General features: G+C 45.9%; 1 protein-coding gene across 1 annotated transcript in view; it reads right to left on the bottom strand.

Annotated features, from left to right (window-relative positions):
- Positions 1 to 24,063, bottom strand: part of GRIN2B (glutamate ionotropic receptor NMDA type subunit 2B) — a 293,385-nt gene that overhangs the window by 159,368 nt on the left and 109,954 nt on the right. Inside the window, exon 2 of the mRNA XM_065888259.1 lies at positions 23,209 to 23,807. Coding sequence (XP_065744331.1) covers positions 23,209 to 23,807 — 599 coding nt within the window. The remainder of the gene's footprint in view (positions 1 to 23,208; positions 23,808 to 24,063) is intronic.

Below are 24,063 nucleotides of genomic sequence, written 5' to 3'. Positions count from 1 at the left end.
CACTGTGTTGTGTCTCCATCTGAGTAAGAGATGGAATCAGAGATGTAGTTAAAGTCTAAGACAGATGCTTTCCTTCTTCTGTCATTCATCTGGCACTAGCTATGGTGTTTCAAAACAAAAAAACCAAAACATGCTAACAATAAACTAGCATTCACTCCTTACCTGGGGTAGGGGAGGGGCTGATGTAAATTAGTCTCTGCAAGTCCTTTCACCTATCGTAACTCTTTGTCCCAAAAAACTCATTGCCATTCCTACAGCCAGGAAGGAATCTGGCCGCTCAGGTCATCTTCACCCATGTCCAGACTCCTTCTCAGAGAACTTTATTCCTTCTGTCCCTCCCGCTTTTGTGTAATTCCCTATCTGCCCCAGATTTTGAGTGATAAAGATTTCCAAGGCCAGATAATTCTTGGGTTGGGAATAGGTGATTCATGGAGAGACAGTCTTGGAAGAGAAGGGAAGGAAGAGCATTAGAGAGGAAGCTTGGGGAAGCTGCAGAGAGGATGGTGCCAAATGAATGACCAGAGGGAAAAAACATGGGAGAAGTACAATAGAACCTGGAGAAAAAACTGTTTCCCACATCTCTTGCTCATTCCAGAACTTTCAGAAAAGAGGTGAAGAGATGGAGAACGGGTTTGGGGAAAGTAATCCTCTGTTCTATGACAGGATTCGCTTTGTTACTGAAGGGAAATAACCGACAAGAGAAGAGAGAGACAGAAAGAAACCAGGAGTAGGGTGGGCGAGACAAAGAGGAAGACATATGGGGAGGGGGTGGAGGAGAAGGGTGAGGAGGAGAGAACACGGAATGCATCGGGAACGCTGCTGGAAACAGAAAAACCGCCCCCAGAGGAAAATGCCAGCATCTCTGGGCAAAAATCTAAACTGTCATCACATGCATCTCTGCTCTCAGAAATATACACATTTTTTCCTTTCAAGATGATTCCCCACTCCGACATCAGGAGAACACTTCAAACCGAGAGACTAAGATAATTTCATTCCTGCTATCATGTAGCACTTCCAGGCCCTCCCTTGGCATTCTCCATAAATGTGCCATCACCACCCTTTAGACAAATCAGTGCTGGGAGCCCAGGGCAGGGAAGATTCAGGGCTAAGTCCTTGTCTAGACTTCATATAGATTTTACCTCTTACAAAAAAGGAGTGGAAGAAATCTGTCCCTCTTGGGAAAAAAAATGAGGAAAAGAAAATGCAATCTTGAATGTTTACACATTCTAAATACAGTATCTTCATTCAATTCTCCGTTGTTAATGTCAGTAGAGCAGGGACAGTCCAAAAAAACAAGCAGAATGAGACAATGATAACAAAACCAATGGCTACGTTTCTCGAGCACTTATATCAGGTCCTCTGTACACACTTTGCATACATTCTCATTTAACCAGTATGAAGACAATAGGAAGCCTTTAGTGCTACCCATGTTTTTACAGATGAAGAAGCAAGCTCAGAGAGGTTAGGTAACTTGGCCAAGGTTGCTCAGCAGATAAGTATGGGGCCCAGATGTTGAGAGACCCTTCTGGCTTCCTATATCATGCAAGGGCCTAAATTTTATTTTACCAACAGTCAATATTAAGCTCCTTGCCCACCAACATTTTCGTATACCTGGTAATGGAGAGAAAATGGTTGAATCCTTCCCTTCCCTTTAATTTTTTCCCTAAGCTATTTACAGAATAATAAAACGAGCTCAGCACTTCTACTCCACCGTCTTGGCCAGTCGGATCACCCTTTATCAGAAATTAGGCAACCGACATGAGTAATCAAAAAACTAAATAATCAATCCCTGATCAATGGTAGTTAATGGTAAAAAAGAGGAAATAAAAGCTATGTATAGACCACATGTGCCTGCCCTCTCTACCATATTGGACACTATTGATCCCTTTTGCTTTCTTTTTTTTTTTTTTTTTGCAGTACACGGGCCTCTCACTGTTGCGGCCTCTCCCGTTGCGGAGCACAGGCTCCGGACGCGCAGGCTCAGCGGCCATGGCTCACGGGCCCAGCCGCTCCGCGGCACGTGGGATCTTCCCGGACCGGGGCACGAACCCGTGTCCCCTGCATCGGCAGGCGGACTCTCAACCACTGCGCCACCAGGGAAGCCCACCTTTTGCTTTCATAAAGGTCATTTCTTTCGGCTTCAGTAGCCTGCCCTCTACAGAGCTGATCACCACAGCCTCCCTCCCTGTATCCACCGGCCTGTGGCCTTTGCTGAATATTCTGCCTCATCCTTCCTCCAACTGTACTGGGTGTTCAAGGCTCAGCCCGAATCTCACTTTCCCGTTCTCTACGTACTCTTCTCCTGAAAGAGCAGATCTTTTCTCAGCCGGCCACTGACAGCTGTATCGACACTATGCTGATGCATTCCAAATCTGTAACCTCACATTCCAGACTCGATTAGCTGTAGACACTGCAAGACATGCTCACTGACACGTCCTGCCCTCAGCTCAGAATTCAACATATTTTCTGTGAAAAACAGGTTTCTACTTCAACTTTTCCATTTCCATTGATTCATCACCAGCCTTTCAATCTCAAAACCTAAAAGCCAGCTTTGACTATTTTATCTCCTGTATTATCTCTATGTAGGACATTACTAGATCCTAAAATAGCATTCTTCAAAATTCTCTTGCGATCTCTGAGACCACCAAAATCCTGGCTCTGGTCACCTTGCATTTGGAGTAGGTCTGACTTGTCTCCCACCCTTGGGTCACTCACTACTCTTCCCCCATCCTTTCATATAGTGGTACGGGATTAATCTTCTCAACATAACCATTTCATCGAGTCTTTCCTACAGTAACCTCTCAGGATAGAGTTAAATGACATTAATCTAGCTTTCAGGGTTTTTCATAACATACTGGTTAGCAGTCACACTCATTCAGCCCAAAGCAGGGATTCAAAAACTAAATAGGCTATTTCTTAAAGAGAAGATTCAGAGAATCTTAAAGAGAAGAAGCAGCAGAAAGATACCCCAGTGGTGTCTAATTCAACTCCTTTACAGAAATATAACATGCATTAGCTAAAAGTTGATGTAATCCTACTTTTTTATTGATGCATGCTCTTTACCATGCTATTTTTTAAATGAGATTTGAACAGACTAAATGACTTGATTAAGTTCACACAATTAGATGCCAATTCCCAATATGGTACCTTTCCAACTCTAGCCTTTCCAGAAAAACAACTCTGTCCCACAGTGACCCCACGCTTATTCCCATTAGCTGTCTACAAATCCATTCAGATGAAGTTGATCCCATGAACATTCAGTGTCAAGTCCAAATCTTTGTTCATGCTATCGTTCCCACTTGGAGAAAGGTCACCTTCCCTTGGGCCTCTACCTTCTACATCCTTTGAAGTCTAGGTCAAGTTCCATTGCCTCCAATTCCTCCACAATGTTTCAAGGCTTCAACTTCAACCTATGTAGATAACACTCCTTGACTGTAGCATATGAGCTGTATTACCCATCTGAGGCACTTAATCACATTCTTACACTTTTTTTTTTTAACATCCTTATTGGAGTTTAACTGCTTTACAATGATATGTTAGTTTCTGCTGTATAACAAAGTGAATCACCTATACGTATACATATATCCCCATATACCGTCCCTCTTGCGTCTCCCTCCCACCCTCCCTATCCCACCCCTCCAGGCGGTCACAGAGCACCGAGCTGATCTCCCTGTGCTTTGTGGCTGCTTCCCACTAGCGATCTACCTTACGTTTGGTAGTGTATTTATGTCCACGTGTCTCACACTCTTACTCAACAATTTTGTGTATGTAGCCTTTGCTTCTTCAACTAAACTCAAGTTCTGAAGAGAATCAGAACATGTCTTTTTTGTTGTGATGTCCTTCACACCAACTATAGCTCCTTGAGCAGAGCAGACACTGCACTATTTGTTAAAAACATAGACTCTAAGAATAGAACCTGAAACAAAGTCTTAAATAGATAATCCAGAGGCCCGGAGGAAATCAAATCCATAGATAATACAAAGCTTAATTTTCCAATTAGCTTAAGTTAATTAACTGATTTTCAAATATCTAGTAAGTGCCTGCTCTGAGCCAATTAAAGTGTCTAGTATTAAAGTGCGATGGTGAGTGGAACAGACAGACACACTGCTGCCAACATGGAGCTAATAGTCTAGTCAGAGAAAGACACAAACATTAAATGATCGCATATGTGTGTGTGTGTCTAATTTAACTAGGACTGTAGGAAAAATGGGAAAAAGTGGACAGATTTGAGATATATTTTTCTATAGAACCAGTAAAATGAGAAAATTGATTAGATGAAGGGTTTGAGGGAGAGGAAAGACTCAAAGATGACTTGCAAATTTCTGACACATGCAACCAGAAAGATAACTGTGCCATTCCTCTGAGATGAAGAAAGTAGCGGAGGGCAAGGTTGAAGGGATTGTATCATGAAAATCCAACCTTCGGCATATGCTGAACAGTTCATTAGTAGAACACCAGCAAATAAGAGAAGTCAACAAGAAGCACTTGGAGGCCCATGTCCTGACCTTTACCCTGTTCACCTTCAGATCGTGTTTCTTAAAAAGAAAACGCTCCACCCAAAATTGGGCCTGCGAAGAGGAAAGCAGAATCGTGGAGCTCAGACGGCCCAGAATTGGGTAACTAGACTGTGAATTACTGCAGGTTACTGTTTGCTGAGGCTTGAAGAATACAAAATAAATCTTTTCAATCCAAGAAAATAAAATCTGGCCCATTTATTTTTCTTATCAAGTGAGTCAAAAGCTTAGCTGAACGGAAAACTAAAAGTAATCTGAAAAAGGACAGCTTCTGGTGTGTATACTCATGCAAAACGCAGGCTTAACACACAGGCCCTGACTCTTTGTGCCCCTCCTGGTGCCTGGTCAGCTGCTGTATAACGTGTGCTAGGAATGAAGCCACGGTTCTGGATTCCAAACCTATTCAAGCTTTGATCGCAGGGTTGGAAGGGAACATAGATGTCCAATACCTCATAAAATCAAAGGATCAAAGAACCTAACCTAATCAGAAGGAACACAGGGCTCATTTTTTTCCAAATTCTTTTCAGGCAGGCATCTCCCCAAGACACTATTTTACAGGTGAGGAAACCAAAGTCTGAAAAGGTAAAATGACTTGTAACACAGCTAATGGGTAGTAAAGCTGGGAACAGAGGCATGCTCTCAGCACAGCGCCCCTTTCACTCTAGAGACCACATTGCTGCATGGTAAAGAGAGGGGCAGGCCTAGAAAAGAAGTCCCTTTTGGAAAGTAATTTGAGATCAGATTCTGAGAGCAGAAACTTGCTATCTAAGGAGGATGACTGCTAAGTATCACTTTGGCTAAAACAAGTCCCCATCAGTCCTTCACCTCGTAAGCAAAATGATCCAAATGATATTTGAAAAATATAAACCTGAGAGTGGGTAGAAGATGATTTTCGTGACGTGAGAGAAAAGGGACCTAGAACAGCATGTTATGAGCACCTGGGCACAAGGTAATGAGGGCAGTGGCTATGGAAAAGAATGACAACTTCGGGGCGCCATACAAGAATTCTGGAGTCTGAGTATCACATAAAAGAAGCGAAGGGCAGCGAGGAATCGTTTCCAAGTCCACGTGACTGATGAGAAGGCAGAAGGTCATGTGAGCACTCTGCACATAAAGCCAATGTTGAAAACTAGTCCAAAGCCTACATTTTACCGCCAATGAATCAGAAAAATCCCCTTCACACATGAAGGACAGCATATTGAACTTTTAAAAAGAATAATCACTTTTTCACCCCACATGCATGGGCCCCACCTTTCATCTTTATTGATTCATTCACACTCTCATTCAACAGCAAAAAAAACGTGTGAGTCTTCTAGGCACTGAGTCCTGGAGTGGCTACGAAAAATGAACGAGACAGTCCCAGCCTCGGGTGCGCTCAGATCTACTTTTAATTTGAACTGCTGGCACATCTAAGTGTTTATTATAATAGCGGTGTGAACGCAGGGCTAGGGGAACACAAAGAGAGGGATGACTAATTCTGCCTGGAACTGTTAGGGAAGACTTCATGGAGGAGGTGACACTTGAGTTAGATCTTAAGGGACAGTCATGTATCCACCAAGGGAACTGAAAGAGGACTATTAGAGAGTACAACCCATGTGATGCCAGGAGCAGTAAAAACACTGTCATATTTAGAGAATGGTCGGTCATGTCACTGGGTGTTGCTGGATCACAAGCAGGGTATGTTGGGGCCAGGCAAGGAGTTGGAAGAGGGAGGTAGTTGAATAACATAAGCCCACTCATAAAAGTTAGGCCCAGATATTCAAGGTCTTTGATGGCTTGCTGAGAAACATATCACAACCAGCAGATAAAAGGGAGCCATCAGAGACTGGTGGAAAAATTAGCTTTCTGCTCTAGATACCCAATTCGTCATTATTTGCAGCATACTGAAATCTTATTTAAATCAATGAGTCTCGGGTGGCAACTTCTTCCTCACCCCCAACTTGATTGGAGAAAGACCACTTTAGCCACTTTGAGGTCTTCAGTGGCAACGGCTCCATCCGAAAAAGCATGGATGCCGAGGTGATGGGCTTTCCACCATCCAAAGCAGCCACCAGACCTCAACGTCCTGGCAGATGCTTGCTGGGGCCACTGTCATTCTGATCAGACCTTGTTTCTTTCTTCTTTGTAAAGGAAAGCAGAATCTATTTGAGGGATTTTGAGCACGTACCCCCTTTCAGGAGCACACACCCCTTAACTGAATTCACAAAGGCAGGCTTTTCATTTTCTCGGCAAGGCACGCTGCTGCCGCTCCCCCGCCGTAACGCTTCTCTCTACTCCATTAGGACGGGCCAGCGCAGGCTGGACCGACGGCAGGTTCTGCGGGCTCTGCGGGCTCTGCGATCATGCTCTCAGCACCCAGGCATTACAGGATCATGCCCCAGTCTCAGTTATTTCTGAAACGTCTCTCCTCCCTCAGATATGTCCTGTTCCTTCTTTCTATCTCCTGTCAATTTCTTTTCTTATAGACATATTTCCCTGCTGCTTACTAATAACCAGAGTGACTGATTCGACAGCTGGTATGACCAAGTGTGGAGAAGTAGGATCCTTTCCCAGTGCTCAGAAGGAATGGGAGAGACAGGCATTTTTCTTTTCTTTTGGAAAAAAAACAAGCTCACAATCTGAGGCACGTGTCACTGCCAGGGCTGACAGACTTAGCATGTGTGTCCTTTACAAGGGACCCAAAAGATTTTAAAGCCTGAATCAATGCTGTGCTTGCTTTCTTTTCCCACTTTCCAATTTTACCTTTTCAGTGGCAAAAGAAACATGTCTCAGTTTTCCTGACACCGAGACACGTGAACTATCATCTCCCACAGGGAAGAGGAAAAGGAAGTACCACTCAACTCCTGGCTGTACCCTCGGCCCCTCCAGGACAGCATATGGAGTTTCTAGGTCACCCTTTTTCTTTGAAAGTTCTCCAATTTACTATTTTTTTAAAAATTTGTTTTATTGAAGTATAGTAGATTTACAGTGTTGTGTTAGTCTCTGGTGTATAGCAAAGCGATTCAGTTATACATATGTATTTTCTTTTTCGTAGTCTTTTCCATTATGGTTTATCACAGGATACCGAATATAGTTGCCTGTGTTATACAGTAGAACCTTGTTGATTACCCATCCTATATATAATAGTTTGCATCTGCTAACCCCAAACTCCCACTCCATCCCTCCCCCACCCCCATCCCCCTTGGCAACCACAAGTCTGTTCTCTAGGTCTGTGAGTCTGTTCCTGTTTCGTAGATAGGCTCATTGACGTCATATTTTAGATTCCACATGTAAGTGATATCGTATGGTTTTTGTCTTTCTCTGTCTGACTTACTTCACTTAGTTTGATAATTTTTAGGTTACCCTTTTGACTCAACACGTAAGACAGCACAGTGGGCTGCTCTGGGGAGATTAACTCTGGTCCACCTTTTCCTCGCTGTCTGAAGACAGCACCAAAGAGCCAGGATGAAATGAAGTTGACGTGAGAACAATGGCAGCAAGGAAAAGGAAACCCCTGTACAGCACAAGAAACATTAAGAATGGCCACGGGCTCTCGGCCACTAAGTGCCACGGGTCCATAATTGTTTGAGGTTCGCAGTGCAGAACAGTAGCTACACCTCCTTTTCTCTGCCCTTTACCTCCAGTGCAGAACCCAAAATCGTCTTGTGCGTCCCTGCCAAGAAATCCAGAAAAAAACCAAACCAAAACAAAAAAACCACCTCTAAATACTTAAAAACAAACAGCTCAACACATAATCCTACTTATAGCACCAGTCACTGGGCGTATGCAAAATAAAGATTTGCCCGCGCCTGCATGAGACATTCTCAATCCAGCCTTGAGGAGCCAGCTCGATATTAGAACATGCCTGGTCTAGCCCAAAAGAGGTACACACGTTGTACAGCAGTTAATAAATGCTTCTCCATAGTGATTAGTTCCTCCCTCCTCTCATGCTCTTGGTGTAGAGACACCAGAAGGCTCCATTTAATAGCCCAGATCTGAAACCTGGAGTTTGGGGGAGCACAAGTGTTCTGCATTCATTCCCTCCTGTTCATTCAACAAAGCCCAAGTCTGATGCTGCAAAATGCCATGTGTTCAGCCAGGCACCTTTGTGATAAACATGGGAGAGATGGCAGGGTGGGTGGAAAACAGGGGTCAAGGCCAGTGATAACAAGCACCTCATAATCACCTACTTGGTAAGTGTGTCTGGAGACTGTCACGGCTCTCACTCACAAATCACAAAGAGCTTTAACAACAATAATGTAGCATTTCTTCCTCTTCTTCTTATCCCTTTGGACAAACATACAGTTTATGCCATGCAGAGTCTTTAATAAGATGGATGGCATCACCCAATTCTGAAGACTTCTGTCCTTCCTTCATATAATACAATTCCAAAGCTATGCCTCGGCCTATCTTGCTTACTTGCTCACAGCAGTCAGATGAAATCACCTGCAAACCCACACCAGAACATTCTCAAGCCCAACACAGTGGGCTGCCCTGACGGAGAGCTCCCCCAGCTTCCGGGGGGAGAGCTGGAAGATCAAGATAGCCCGCCACTTGTTTCTTATCTTACCTCTCACCCCGTGTCTTCCTGATTCTAACCTGTTTTTCCTTTCATTCTGTAGCCCTTCAGGGAGCAATTCCATTAAATGTAACAACAATGTAGTAATACAAAGAACATCATTTTCTAGTGCTAATAACTTTCATTTTAAAAACCACTTGTGTGCTCCAAAATTTAGCAAAGCTTCAATTTCTCGTCAAGGCCGGCAGACATCAAATTTGAAGCTTTAAAGTTCTGTTTCTTTTGCGTTTATAATCCAAGTACAGGGGAATTGAAATGCCATTTAAAGTCAGATTTGCTTTGATGCCCAGGCTGCCAGCTTTACCGACGGAGACTCATTTCTGTGCACAAAACAGACACATGGAGTACCAGCAAAAGGACCAAAAACCACATTAGGAAAGCATGACCGCCTGCAAGAGGACCACCAATGTATACACCTGTATGTACCCCCTCCAGAATTTACTATATTTACCTTTTCCAGAGTTTAAATTTCATAGTGCTGATAAGGATCACAATTTTGAGACTGGTCATCAGGAGAGAATTAAAGGAAAGAATTCTCCCATTAACGCCAAGTTCAAATTGATGAAAATGCTATCATTGCCTTTCACCCTATTCTGGTCGCTGGGGCCACAAAAATGGCGGCAGAGTTGAACACAGTGATTTGCAACCCTGGCTGCCTTTTAGAATGAACTTGATGGCTTTTAATATATGTCAGTTCCCAGGCCCTCACCCTCTCCTGTCCACCTAAATCAGAATTTTGCAGGGTGGGACCCCAGGATCTGTACACAGTTTCTTAAACCTTCCTAGGAAATTCTAACACACAGTCAGGACTGAGAAACACTGACATAGGGAGCTGCAAACACGGGGAATTGAAGACAGCATGGGAGCAAGTCAGCACATCAGTACTTCCCTGAGGCTGTTAAACCAGCATCAGGTGATACATTTTAGAAGCCTCCTTTATCTGGAAAAGGAAAATGTTAACTTCTGATGGTCACAGCAAACACAGTTTACCATGAATTACCTCATTCTCTATTACTACCTCTACCCCCAGCTGCCCTGCGGCTGCTCTCAAAATGTTTGTGGGATGCAGGTCTCACTCCCCCAGCAAGACCCAAGCTTCTGGACTGTTCCCCATGGTTTTGAGCACACAGTAGGTACCGACTGGTTTGCTCCTCGTGGCTGAGAGTCTGCAAAAAGCCAGTCACATGGAGAATGCTTCAGAACACACAAGTGTTCAACTTGGCTAGTCTGGGTTAATTTTGACATCCGGGAAGGAAGTGCTTCCCTAAGGATTGAGCCGCTAGAGGCCGCTCTGAGCCAGAGCCTTGGTCAACTGCGCACCGAAGTAAATTCACATCAAAGGGAGAAGAGGGTTGCTGAGTAGACTGGGAGTCATGGCAACACCGCGGCTCCTATTTTTAAACTTGTTGGTGAGTGAGCACACAAAGTGCATGTGTATTTGTGGGGGAGGAGATTCTGATCTCTTTCAAAAGAAAATTCTTTTATGAGGTTTTGAGTGTGCAGGTGGCTAATAATCCGTGACAATGAGATCAAAGAATTCAGCTGGCATCAGCGATATTAGAACAGTTCTTTTCTCTTCTTCCACTCCACTATCTTGCTCTCTATCGGAGGACATCCTTCATGCCTTGTGTCAGAAGTATCAGGAAATTCTTGATACTTTTAACAAACAGATTCTGAAATTCTGATCTCTGTTTCTTAGGCTCATCCTGCTATAGCCTCTTAAGCAATTCACTTTGTGTTACAAGAAAAATAAGTTCAAACCAGCAAAGGGAAAGAACCTTCTGTGGATGCCCCGCTCCTCGTGAGGACAAGCAAATGGACGGTGTGTCGTCTATATGCCCAGCACCCAGCACAGGGTGCAGGACATAAGAGGGAGTCAAAAAACTAGCAGTGAATGTGATGCTGGGAAGTACAGAAAAGCTACCCTCCCCATGTCATGTTTCTTTCACTCCCAACAGCACTGCTTTTTTCTCTAGTCTCTGGCCAAGTATTAGCCTTGAACAAATCCAAACTTATCTGACCTCTCAAAAATGAAGAGTGGCCTTGGAGGACATTTGTAAATCATGACAGAAGCCAAGGTCTTGTTTCGTTTTATTACACGCCCCTGACAGTGATTTCCACGTGTCTGTAACCTCCAGGAGCCTCGGCGAATCTTAAACAGAAAGTCTGCTCTCACTTCAGTTCAAAGGACTTTCAGGTCCACCAAGACTACAAGTTATTGCTTTTTTATACGTGGGCTTAAAGGATTTTGGAATATACAGGACTAAGATAAGAAAAAAAAATCATCCTTTCTAATTGAAGAGGAAGGTGTAAGAAAGATCACAGCAAGGCTGGTAAATATAGACGTGACACACTTCAGGATGGAGAGAAAAAGAAACAGACTTTGGTCTGGAACATCCCTAACACGTGTGCAAGGGACTCTGTTCCTGGGCTGTTTCCGGATTTATCATGGCTTCAGGACACGAATTCAGCAGAGTGCCCAAGAAAGGAAACTATTACAAAACCACCCTGTCCTGCAGGTTAATGATGTGTTCATCAACATCACATTGATGCCTAACTGACTCGACATCCTCAGCCACAGAAGGATGGACCACGTTGGGCAAAGTACACCTGGAATCCATCAAGACTTGGGTTTGAGTCCCAACTTTACCTGTATGGAAAGTAGGCAAGTGAGTGAACCTTTCTGGATCTCAGTTTCTTTCTCTGAAAAATGGAAGTAATAATGCCTCTGAAATGTACTTTTAAGATTAAATAAGGCTATATAAAACACCTGGCACACAGCAGTCACTCAGTAACCTTTTTTTTAAGTAAATTTTCTAAATGGCTGAAGCTTAGTATTTTTAGGTATCAAGCTTTTTCTTGATTACAAGAAGCATTTTTAAATGGAAAATTTCAGAAAGGTATTGTAGAATTCGCTGACTTCTTAAACCAAAGATAATCAACATAATTTAAGCTCTTATTGATGACCTAACAATGACTGTGCTATTTTGCTCTACAGGGATGCTGTAAAGGGGGTATATGCTTTCTGGGGAGTATAAGGCTGTTTGCCCCAAATGATCTTAGACAAACGTTCCTATCAAGGTCTTTCGGTGGGTTTTTCTAATACTTTCTGCACCTTACCATCCTGTTTATTTCTTAATGCTGTCAGCTCACCTACCTGATAGTCCCATCGTGTTTGTTATTTCTAAGCTGTTGTCATCTGGTAAATCAGATAAGCAAGTATCTCCAGACTCTAGGGGTTGCTTACCAAACATATGGCCTTGACTTTCTCTCTCTAGTTAAGAGAACTTTGATTTTTAACTGGGCCTATTACTGCCTGGGTCAAAAACTAAATTAAACTAAACTAAATGGAACTGGCCAGCTTCCCTTGCAGCTAGCTGTGGCCACTGACCGATTTCTGACCAATGGGCTATAAGCAAAGCACGGGACTTCACGGTAATCTCCGTGAAAGGGAAAGAGCCTGCCCTCCTTCCTTTCTAACTTCAACCTGCTGCTTGAAACTGGAGTTCTGCAGGCATCCTGGGCATGAGGATGAAGGCCATACATACCCCATCAACAAAAGAGCAGAAAGCTAGCAGGAGGCTGGGGCCTGATGGTCAGGCAGCTACCATACCAGCTCTGGACAAACCACCTAAATATGCTCACATATCTTGCTGAAACTGGGTTACTGACACTCTATGCCACATCTAATCCCACTGTCCCACAAGTGTCTTAGACGTATGCATAATATTAGAGTAAATGAACTCTGAGATAAAATAAGCCACATTCATCTTAGGGCAAGAAATTTGTGTCAGTGATTTTAGCTCAAAGCCCTCTCCTACTTTCTTTGTGGTTCAACATCATACTGTTGAATAAGTGACCCCTCCTCTCCCAGGTGAAAGAGGTAAGTCTACGTGTGAACACACGTCAGCTGTGGAAACAGAGCAATGAGAGGAATGGCCCTGCGTAGCCTGTGGGACACACGGACACACACACACACACACACACACACACACACACACACACACACACCTGGCTTTTTCTCTACGTAGTCAAAATGAGAGAAATTTGACATATTACTAAAATCTGTGTAATAACGGACTATATTATAATGACATTCTATTGTGCTATTTTTGCCTAAACAAAAGTTCCTGATAGACTTTTGTTCAAGGACCAAAAAAAAAGTAGGTAGGAGTGTCTGGAAATGCTGCTGGGAAAATGAAAAGAAAGTAAGTATCTGAGTTTTCTCTGTCGATCTCCACCGTCAACCTATGCAGTGCGTAGACAAAGCCCTCACAGGTCTGTTGTAACGATCTGGTGAGATGACGTGCATGAAGATTCCTTGTATGAAAATCTCACTTTTATTTTCATCACTATTAGCCATGATCATGAATGACCTGAAGGTTCTGATCATCTGGTTTGATGTCAAACACTAAATGTACTTTGACACACGACCTCATGTGGAGGCCATGTGTGATCTCTTTCAGGGAATGGGGAAAAGGACCACTTAGCATGAATACAATATTGTCACAGTGTGGCTTCCATGACTATTTCTGCTGCTTTGTCAGGGAAGATCTTTCCTTCAGAAAAAGAAGACATTTATGAGTTTCTTAAAATTATATAGACCCACTTGCTTACTAAGTTTATCTCCTTTGCCCAAACAGTAAATGTGCTAGGGTTACTTAGCAACCATCCTTACAGCCATAGAGATTTTAAAAATGAAATCAGAGTGGATGGAAAACACCTTGTTGATATTCACCAGCGCTAACTGCAGGCAAGCCATCTTAAAGGATTCTTCCCAGCTTCTGTCCCATCCGCAGCCATGCGCATGCCATCAGCGAAATGGTCTCAGCGATAGGAAGAAGTGGGGAGATGTCCTATGTGAAAGTATTTTCACCCAGTTCTTTGAATAATTCTTTATCCACTTGACAGATGCCAATGCACATACAAATACCCGTGCTGTCTGGATGTCTAATACACGTGCACTTGGACGTGTGCGTGTGTGTGTGTGTGCATGCAAGAATTCCACACGGTCATGTATGACCACAGAAAGTGAAAGGCAGGAAAGCCGTTAAAGCTTGTACAGGAAAGCTGGTGAGAAGAGGGGCAGCAAGAGATCAATGAAGAGAACACCCCACCGAGAGGTAGGGAAGAACAAAGAAGGAAAGGTGAGGGGCGGTGTGAGGCGGCAGTGAACGAGGGAAAGCAAAGCCGGAGCAGCGAGGGAGGCGGTCAGCAGCCCCCGGCCGCCTGCTGCTGGCAGCCGAACAAGAGGGAACAGATTCTAGCAGCAGGGGCTCTAATCTGTCAGCAGCAGTCCCTTCATGTGTGACCAGCCGGCCCAGCTTGGGGACTGGTGCCAGTCTGCACACGCTGACCCTACCGGGCCCTCCCGGAAGAGAAAGAGCCGCTGATGAAACCCTGAAGGTCCGGGAGGGCTCCCCGACCCCAGCTCCCGCCGCCGCCGCCGCCACCGCCTCCCCTCTACGCGCCCCTGTCTGCAGCGCGGGGTCAGATCCCTCAGCCACTCCTTCTGAAGTTCAGTCATGCTCAACACCCCGCTTCCTCCCTACCCTTAATGGCCACATCAGGTCCGGGAGGATTCTTTCCAGGAGATGACCACCTACCCATCCATGTCAGCTCCACTGGAGAGGAAAGAAAGAAAGGCTCAGACCATCATTTATTTAAAATGTGCGAGGTCTTATATAGATGCAAAAGCCACAGAACCACTTCTGCTCTCAAGAAGCTTGTGTCTGTTAGGCTGACCTTGGCCGGCTGTGGTCGAGCCTCCGCTCAGCCATCCAGCCCGTGGTCTGTAACCATAAATGACGGCACTCGCGCTTTCTGGCAGTTCGCCCCCATCCTTACCGCCACTCAGCCAGCCTTTATCCTCTGGTGGGAAGAGACAGCAGATGGAGAAATAACTCCCACTCAGTTCCTAAATAACACCAGCTTCAGTTCCCATTAACTGTGAATTTGCACCCTTGTCTGGGTAAGAACCAAGGGAGCAAGGATCATGGGGACTTTGCCAGACCGAGGCAAAGGTTAACAGGGGAGCCCTGGCTGCCTGCCAGCCCCCCTGAGGCCGCGGGCAGGCAGCCAGGAGGCAGCGTGCTCTCTGCAGAGCACTGCTCCTGCCACTGGGACACCTGGGTTCTGCCACCGCCCGCCCTGCCTCTGAGAGACGAGGGACCACTCTGAGATTCTGTTCTCACATTTGTAAAATCCATTCACCATCCTACCTACCCTCTATCCCGTGAGAATACGTAACTTGAAAGGGTTGGATTAGATGAGCACCGAGGCCTCTCCCAGCAGCAGTGCTCTGATTTGAAGCCAAGGTTTCTTTAAAGCTTGATTACTATGCAGCAGGGTGAGGGGCTGAAATCCAGGTCTCCGAGGCAGATCCAGGCCAGGTCCTGGCATCACACTGCCCAAGCGTGGGCCTTGGGTTTCTTAAAAACATAAAATGGGGATAATGATTCCTGCCTTCATTCATGCTTTTACCGGACAAATATTTATCAAGTACCTACAATGTATTGGGCACTGTGCTAGAAAACACAGAGATGAAAAAAAAATTCCTGCTCTCCTGGAGCTTAAATTCAATGAGGAGAGTGAGACAACAAAATATTTTAAAACAAAATATACACAATATGTCCGACAAGTGCTACAGAGAGAAATAAAGCAGGAGAGGACAGGGAGCTTGGGAGGATGGGAAGGACAAGCTGCCCTTAAAAGGGTGATCAGGGCTTCCCTGGTGGCGCAGTGGTTGAGAATCCGCCTGCCGATGCAAGGGACACGGGTTCGTGCCCCGGTCCGGGAAGATCCCACATGCCGCGGAGCGGCTGGGCCCGTGAGCCACGGCCGCTGAGCCTGCGCGTCCGGAGCCTGTGCTCCGCAACGGGAGAGGCCACAACAGTGAGAGGCCCGCGTACCGTGATGAAGAGTGGCCTCCGCTTGCCACGACTAGAGAGAGAAAGCCCTCGCACAGAAACGAAGACCCAACACAGCCTAAAATAAATTAATTTAAAAAAAAAAAAAAAAGGGTGATCAGAAAACGTCTCCTGAGGACATCTGTGTGGAACAGGAGTTTGTGAGGATCCAGTCAGACGACTGTACAATGCCACGTGTGCAGTGAGTATTCAGGAAGGCAGCCAACACTGGAGTTATTAACTTTACCAGCCCGGCTGACAATGGGGCTGCTTCTGAGCATCTACCTATGACCCTCTTCTTAACTCTGACCCTCGTCACCAACCCACATGCTTTCTGAGACAGAGTCTGCTCTCAGAATGAGCCTGTCTGCTCTCTCCATGGAGAGCCACTGGCCTGCTCTGCTCTCATTTCCTTCCTCTTCAAGACCATCTTATTCCTTCCCATGGATACTGGACCACCTGTGTCTTCTTGCCCAGCGCAGATGGGCATCCTGCCCCCGCTCAAAACTGTCCTCGGTGAAATGGAATTCTTTTCCCACTCACTCCCCCTCTGTGTCTCCTGCCCTCTCCTCCACATTGTAAATAGTTTTTAAAAGGAGGAGGAAAAAGAGTGGGGAGGAAGAGGAGGGGGAGGAAAATGAAAGAGAAGAAAGAAGAAAGAAGCACCAAATATGTCATTGGTAAGTTGCAAATTTTGCAAGTCAGCTCTAGAATCCAATAGTGCCTAAGGAAAGAATCACGTAGGGGTCTCAGTGTTAAACAGCTGGGCATGCTCTTCACAGTTTGAACTGAAGGGAAAGAAGCAAAGTCACTTGCTGAAATGACCATCTATACATGTGACATGAGGAAGGTGGAAGACCACAGACAGACAGAAGAGCTGAATAATGCCCACGTTCCGTCATTCCTCCATGAACAAGCTTGCTTTGCCTTCATTACAATCAGCAGTGAATACGCCTTTCGGGATAGTTATTAGATTCTGCAGTTATTTTCCCACATTTATATTTCCTGCCACACCACTGAGTAGATAAAGTCTGTCTCTATATACGCAGCTTGTGTCTGTCTTGCTTTACTGAACATTTCACATGAAAAATGGGAATTTCCTTAGATTCTAGTAGATTTCTTTAATCAGGTAAAGGCCACCATGCCTAACAGTCCGCTTATAGCTATGCATTCACGGAAACTTTTGACTGGTTCACATGTAAATTATAGTAAGTCTGCCTATAATACATGTTTGCCTTACCGTAAATTTGCCTGGGCTTGGCACTCCACGAATATGTAACAACAACTAAGAGATAGGTAATGACCAGGCCAATCTTGCCCATGGTGTCTAAAAAACTAATTGACTCAATTCCTCGCTTATTTCTTAACCTTTCAGCACTTTCCAGGCCAAGAGTCAAGGAGGCATCCCATGGGAACGATCCCGCTAATACAATGGTTTCAAGGATGTGGCATCTGCCCCAAGGTTAAAGGAAGATGGTGTTCATCACAGCTCTTTTTTTTTTTTTTTCTTTCTTTTTTTTGCGGTACGCGGGCCTCTCACTGTTGTGGCCTCTCCCGTTGTGGAGCACAGGCTCCGGATGCGCAGGCTCAGCGGCCATGGCTCACGGGCCCGGCCGCTCCGCGGCATGTGGGATCTTCCCGGACCGGGGCACGAACCCGTGTCCCCTGCATCGGCAGGCGGACTCTCAACCACTGCGCCACCAGGGAAGCCCCATCACGGGTCTTTTAATAAGAACCTAACAAAGCACCTTTCTTCACATTGGTTACCCCCATCTCTCAAAGGCTGGGCCAGGGGAGGATTCTGGCCGTTAGAGATGGTGACTTTCATGGGGAAGGAAGAATTTGCGGGTGGCAGGGGATAGTGCAAAGCAACTGTTGAGTAGGAAACCTGAGGACACAAGGGGAAAATAATTAGGCAAGGTTCATAAGAGGTTTGCTATGTTGAGATCCAGCCATCTCAGAGAACAACTGCTCTTTCTACAAGTCCCCAAAGTTGCCATGTAGGAAGAGTAGGAGCTCTGGGTCCCCAGGACAGAAAGAGAGTCCAGAGGTGAGTGGCAGGCATGCCACCAACTACGTGAGAGAAACGCACTGGCCAAGTACTGGAGGCACATTGAGAAGGAAACTCACCGTAAACTGCTCCTCCAGGAAGTGATAAAGGAAAAATATAGACATGGGCCTATTAACAGCTACCAATTCTTCTCTAGCTCAGAGGGGTAAGGGAGAGTTAGGCAACTGGTCTGACCACTTTCTAAACACTTGCAGATCATCTGGTACCAAAAGGGTTTCAGGATTTTCTCCGGAACTAAGAAGATCTTTCACCTCAAGAATGCATGGCATAAGAAATTCTCCAACTATTTCAACCAAATAAAGCTCCCAGTTGGGGGCTTCCCTGGTGGCGCAGTGGTTGAGAGTCCGCCTGCCGATGCAGGGGACGCGGGTTCGTGCCCCGGTCCGGGAAGATCCCACATGCCGCGGAGCGGCCGGGCCCGTGAGCCATGGCCGCTGAGCCTGCGCGTCCGGAGCCTGTGCTCCGCAACGGGAGAGGCCTCAAGAGTGAGAGGCTCGTGTGCCGCAAAAAAAAAAAAAAATTCCCAGTTGGAATAAAATGCTCTCAGCACGTCTTGGTATAAGGGCTCGGTACTACATTTACTAATAAGGCATAAATGAATGCTAACAAATGCTAATAATTAAAATGAATTCTTAAGATACAAAGTAGAATGGTCATATTTAGCAAAAAAAAAAAAAAATTCAGGAGCCCTGTAACATTACAACAAATTATCTTTTAATATCAGTATGTCCCATGCAATATTTGGGGCACACTTATGCTAAAAAAAAATTTGTCATTGATCTGAAATTCAAATTTAACTGGGTTTCTGTATTTTTCTTGCAACCCTAGTAAAAAGCCTTATCCAGCAGCCTGTAGCCTATCTGGAGACAGTCTCCAAGTCTATAGTGGGCCAAGCTTCCAAGAGCTAACAAGTTATCAGTAAGGACTCTGGATTGATACGTGACAAATTGCATTCACTGGACAGTGAACGAAATAGTTCATTTTAAGGATCCTCTCTGAGGATTTTTTTTTCCTTCCATAACTAACAAGTAAATCACTTCAAATATGTGTCTCTCTTTAGGACGCAGGGATATCACAGAATCTCCTGTCTGTGATCCCGAAATCTAGACTTAGGAACTTCCCTCGCGTGGAAAGAAAGCCACAGTCTGGTCAGGTGTGAATGAGGGATTTCCCTCCCCTTGCAATGCTTCTGGGGACGGACGACAGGGCCTGTGAATACTACTGGGTTTTCAGAAAGTGAGACCAGAAGACGTTTCCCGACTCTGTATTTCCGGCGCCATCCCTGGCTGGGTCACCCCCAGGTACGTCCTGAGGAGCCTTCCTGGGGATGCTGCTGTTAATGATGCTGGGAGGTGAGCATCAGGCCAAAGGCAACAGTTAAGCATTTGCAACAATTGTATTTGCAAGATTTCCCGCTGTGGCTGCTTGGTCTGTTATTTAAAAGAGTGACCCTAGTGAGACCAGAGCTCTGGAGGAGGGGCTGAATTCCGACCAGGGGAAGGAGGAGGACCGCTGACCGAGGATGCCTAATTGAGTCCCACTGATGAGCTGAATGCTGTCCTCCTCTGAGTCCCTGTTCATCAACCCCAATCCTTCCTGGTCCTGATAGAAAAACGTATTAAAATGCTAAGAGAGGCTAGGAATTGGATTCTAGAACCACGGGAAGCTGCATTTGGGAGGAGGGGAAGGAAAAGACAATGGAGAAGAGCAAGGGATGCAGGTCCATGGACAAGGGGAGATAGCCCAGAGGAGATGCCCAGCAGGCAGTCAGATGGAGAAGCCTGGAAGAATCGGGGAACCGGGGCAGATGAGAAGGTTCATAGAGGAAATAGCTTGGTGGAGAAACGCTCTGATAAGTCTGGTGAGACCTTTACACAGTGTACTTGGGAAACTGAGGGAAGGTGGACTCTCCCTCTGCTCTGCCCTGGGACTGGAGGAACGTATGAACAATCTGCTGCGCCATCCTTGCTCCTTTTAGGACCTGCTGCACTTGAGAAGATGGAGGGGTGGGCGCTTGCGGTTCTCTTGACAATAAGCTCTAAGCACGGGGTACAGAGGACTGAGGAGAGCCACCCTCCTGAGGGGCCACAAGAGATGGCGACAAAGGTTACAACCAATGGTGCTTCCAAAGATACAGTGGTTAGAGCCCTGGCTTCCGAGATAACAGTTACAGTCTAATGTGAAGTAAGCCAAATGGGAGATACTATCTTCAGATAGCTGCTTACCCAGAGGAAGTTCTAAGGTAAAAGCAGGCATTCCTGACCCATATGTGTGGACCCTAATGTAATTCCCACTTGATTTCCTTGTGTTGCTCGGCAGATGTTTTCTGTTCGCTCATCTTGGTTTCAATGAACAAATATTTGGGAAAATAAACTGAACTAGGGAGAAAACATGAATGTACAGAACCGAATATGTAGTAAGTTTTTAAAGGAGGTGCCCCTTGTCTTGCAAAGAGGAGAAGAACAGAGACGCTCCCGTAGAGCAGGGAGGCACCGGGCAGCTCAGCAACTCGGAGGACGTCATGCGTTTGCTCCAGGTGTCTTCCCCGGTGCCACAAGAATAAGGAAGACAGAAGGGTCCCTGCTTTCAGAGAACTTACAGGGAAGAGAGATAATAAAGCACAGAACGACGATCGTCTTTATTGGAAAGGCACGGGAGGCGGGGCAGGCGTGTAACCGAGTGATATTAGTCCAGGGCTCAGCTTTCAGGGGAAAGGAGGCCAAGACTGAATCCTGAGGGATGCAGAGAAGGAGGCAGGGGAAGGGGCACGTGCATCTGTGTATGGCTGGGCAGGGGCGCCTGGGGAGCACATTCAAGGCAGCAGTAGGAGCTGGAAGGGAGAGAGAACACGGGAAGTTCACCATGGCAGGAAGGCGGTGTTGAGGCGACGAGGGGCGGGAGACGGTTTTGGAAAGCTAGGAAGGCTCATGCTGTGGAAGACTATAAACCACATTAAGGAGATGGGACTTTATTATAGGAGCAATGAAAAGCCGCTGAAAGGTATTAAGCAAGAAAGTGATGAAATCACATTTTCATTTTAGATCACTCCGGCTGCAAAGGAGATTGAAAAGAAGCAGACTGGAAGCCAGGAGAGATTTAAGAGGCCCTGCAGCAATGCGAGTAGAAAGAGGTGGACTGGGCGATGGCACGGGGATGAAAATAAGTGAAAGCTCTCCAGGGCGAGTCCACAGACAAGGCCATGACTGGCTATGCGGTGTCAGGGCTATGGTATCAAGGACACCTTGGGCATTTTTACTTTAGGAGACTGGGTAACAGGATGCACCCTTTATAAGTGGCGCCAATTTGGCTAGAAGAGGGTGGGAGGGTTGATGGGAGAGGAGACAGCTGTGCAGCCTTGGATATGGTATGTTCTACGGCCCATGGCATCCAAAGGAACAGACGTGGTCATACATAGACGGACGTGGGGCTCGAGGGAGAGGTTTCAGCCAGCGATGTCCGCTTGGGGGAACTTACAGACATCGATTGTATTCTTGGCAATGGAGGAGAAAAGAAGAGAGTCTAGGGACTTCCCTGGTGGTCCAGTGGTTAGGGCTCTGAGCTTTCACTGCCGAGGGCACGGGTTCTATCCCTGGTCGGGGAACTAAGATCCTGCAAGCCGCACTGCACAGCCAAAAAACAGAAAGAAAAAAGAAAAGAGGGTAGAGGACAGACCCTGGAGAAGCACCAATATTTAAGAGATAGGTAAAGGAAGAAGCATGCTGGGGAGCCTGAGACAGAACTGCCAGGGAGGCAAGAAGAACGCCAAGACCGTCTGTACCAACGTGTAGGGATAACTAGGGATGGCAGAGAAAGCAGAGAGTTCAAGGTGGGGGAATAGCAGGATTGGATCACAGATGCAGCCACAGAAAAACGACTTTTAGTGTCAACTCTGAATTAGGAGCTTAGACAAGAGGCTACAGAGTCCAAGTCCCTTCCAGAAGCCAAATAAGTATAAGTCAGTACACATTCAACCTCCTCTGAGTGTATTTCAACCTCCCTGCAGTACACTTTCTAATATTTTATTTCTTAAGCTGGGTGGTGGGTACCTGAGTATGGGTTAAGTTTTTCTGAATCTCTCTCTATATGTCTGATATAGCTCATAATAAAGGTGAAATGGATACCCAAAATACACTGTTGAGTGAAAGGAAGTTGGGTTATTGAACAGCACGTCTGGTTAGATTTCCATTTATGTAAAACTGTAGATTTATCTCCACACAGGTATACATGCACCGGGAGATAGCTAGAAAGACAGTCATTAAGTATTTCAATAATGACCGTTTTGGCTAGTCAGATTTAAGGTCGTTTTTACTTTTTTTTTTTTTTTTTTTTGAGCTCTTCTATATTGTTTGAATTTTTACAGTGTACGCACGTAGCAGTTTTATACAAATAACAAAACCACAAAAGCACAGTGTAGAATTTTCTACCCCACTTGGTCACACGATGGCCCCTAAGAGGATGTGCTGCCATCGTAGCTGGATTCTGAGGTGAGGTCGGGGGAGGAGGATTCCACCCATACCTTCTTCTCGTTCAATAAGCCAGACTGACAGCCGCCATCAAAGCTGCTCTACACCAGCACTTAATCTCAAAGGCAGAGAAAGGCGAAGCAAAGGCAGATTAAAAACCAAGGGACGAATCCGCTTCATGTGCCTACAGACCCATGTACCCTATTCCCCATTCCCTCTCGGTACAGCGGTGTCCCAAAGGTAAGGGGGCTGGTCTTCCCTCATTTCTATGCCTGTCTCATCTTTCATAGTGATCAGGTGTGTAGCAATCAGAGAGACCTGGGTTCAACTCCAAACTGAACCTCTTACTTTCAGCGTGACTTCGGACAAGCCTATTCTCTTGTATTATAAAATGAAACAATTTTTAAAAGCTGCCTAATGAGGGTTGTTGCCTTGAGGGTTAAATGAGGTCGAACGCACGAAACGCTCGGAGTGAGACCCGGCACACAGCAGGTGGTCAAGAAGAGGGAGCTGTTTTGCATTTCTTAGAACAAGCACACAGCGCAGCGAGCTCTGGATCTGGATCTCCCACCGTCACGAACGATCGCCACCCCAACGACCAGTCTTCAACCTCAGACATCTTGAACTGCCCCTCCCACGGTTTCTGAACATCCAACCCAGTCTTGGAAGCTCTCCTCTGACCTCCCACACTCACCTGTTCAGCATATTGGACTGGTAGATTCTCTTCTCGTGGGTGTTGTAACAGCTGCTCTTGGGCTCGGGGATGAAGCTGTGTTCGGACAGCATGTCGGAAGCAGCGGTGGTGATGATGGCGATTCCATCCCTCACTCTGGCAGGGAGGCCATAGTCCCATTCATCATAGGACACAGAGATAAGCCCGGTGGGGAACTCCGAGGGCACTGTGTCTGTGTCCCCTGCCACCAGACTAGGCACAATCCACGTGTAGCCGTAGCCAGTCAGCCCTACTGAGTTAGCCACTTCGAAGATGTAGGTGGCTTCTTCCTTAGTACAATAAAGAAGAATGATGGGGCTTTGAAGTTTCTTGAGCTGGTTCTGGATCTTAGAATCTCCATCATCCAGGGACATGTCCAGCAGGAGGACTTCCTCTAACTCCCAGCCCACAAAGCTGTTCTCGATGGTGCTGCGAATCTTGTTTACAAAGTCCTGGTAGCCAGGGAAGTAGGTGGTGACGATAGAGAAGATGTACCAGTCATACTCCTCCATGATATTGAGCATCACGGAAGCTTGTTGTTCAATCGATGGGCCGAACTGGAAGAACATTGAGGACTCATCCTAAAGTCGTGAACACAAAGAAAGAGAGAGAGAGAGAAAAACCAAAACGAAGATGGTGAGGGAGAGTTTGGACCATCTGGATACAAAGGTTTGTGTTCATTATTTACTTTTTCCACATAATGCCTCTAAAACTGGATATGTTTAAATTGCAAACATTTGTAATACTTTCCTTCCTGAAACCTTCCTCTTGAGAAGATCGACATGGGTCTATGCTCTTCTTGTCTGAAATCCTTGGGGCTACTGCAGAGCCTCAGGC

Source organism: Phocoena phocoena, chromosome 11 (genome assembly GCF_963924675.1).
Source record: "Phocoena phocoena chromosome 11, mPhoPho1.1, whole genome shotgun sequence".
Lineage (NCBI taxonomy): Eukaryota > Metazoa > Chordata > Mammalia > Artiodactyla > Phocoenidae > Phocoena > Phocoena phocoena.
This window is presented reverse-complemented; position numbering and strand designations above follow the sequence as displayed.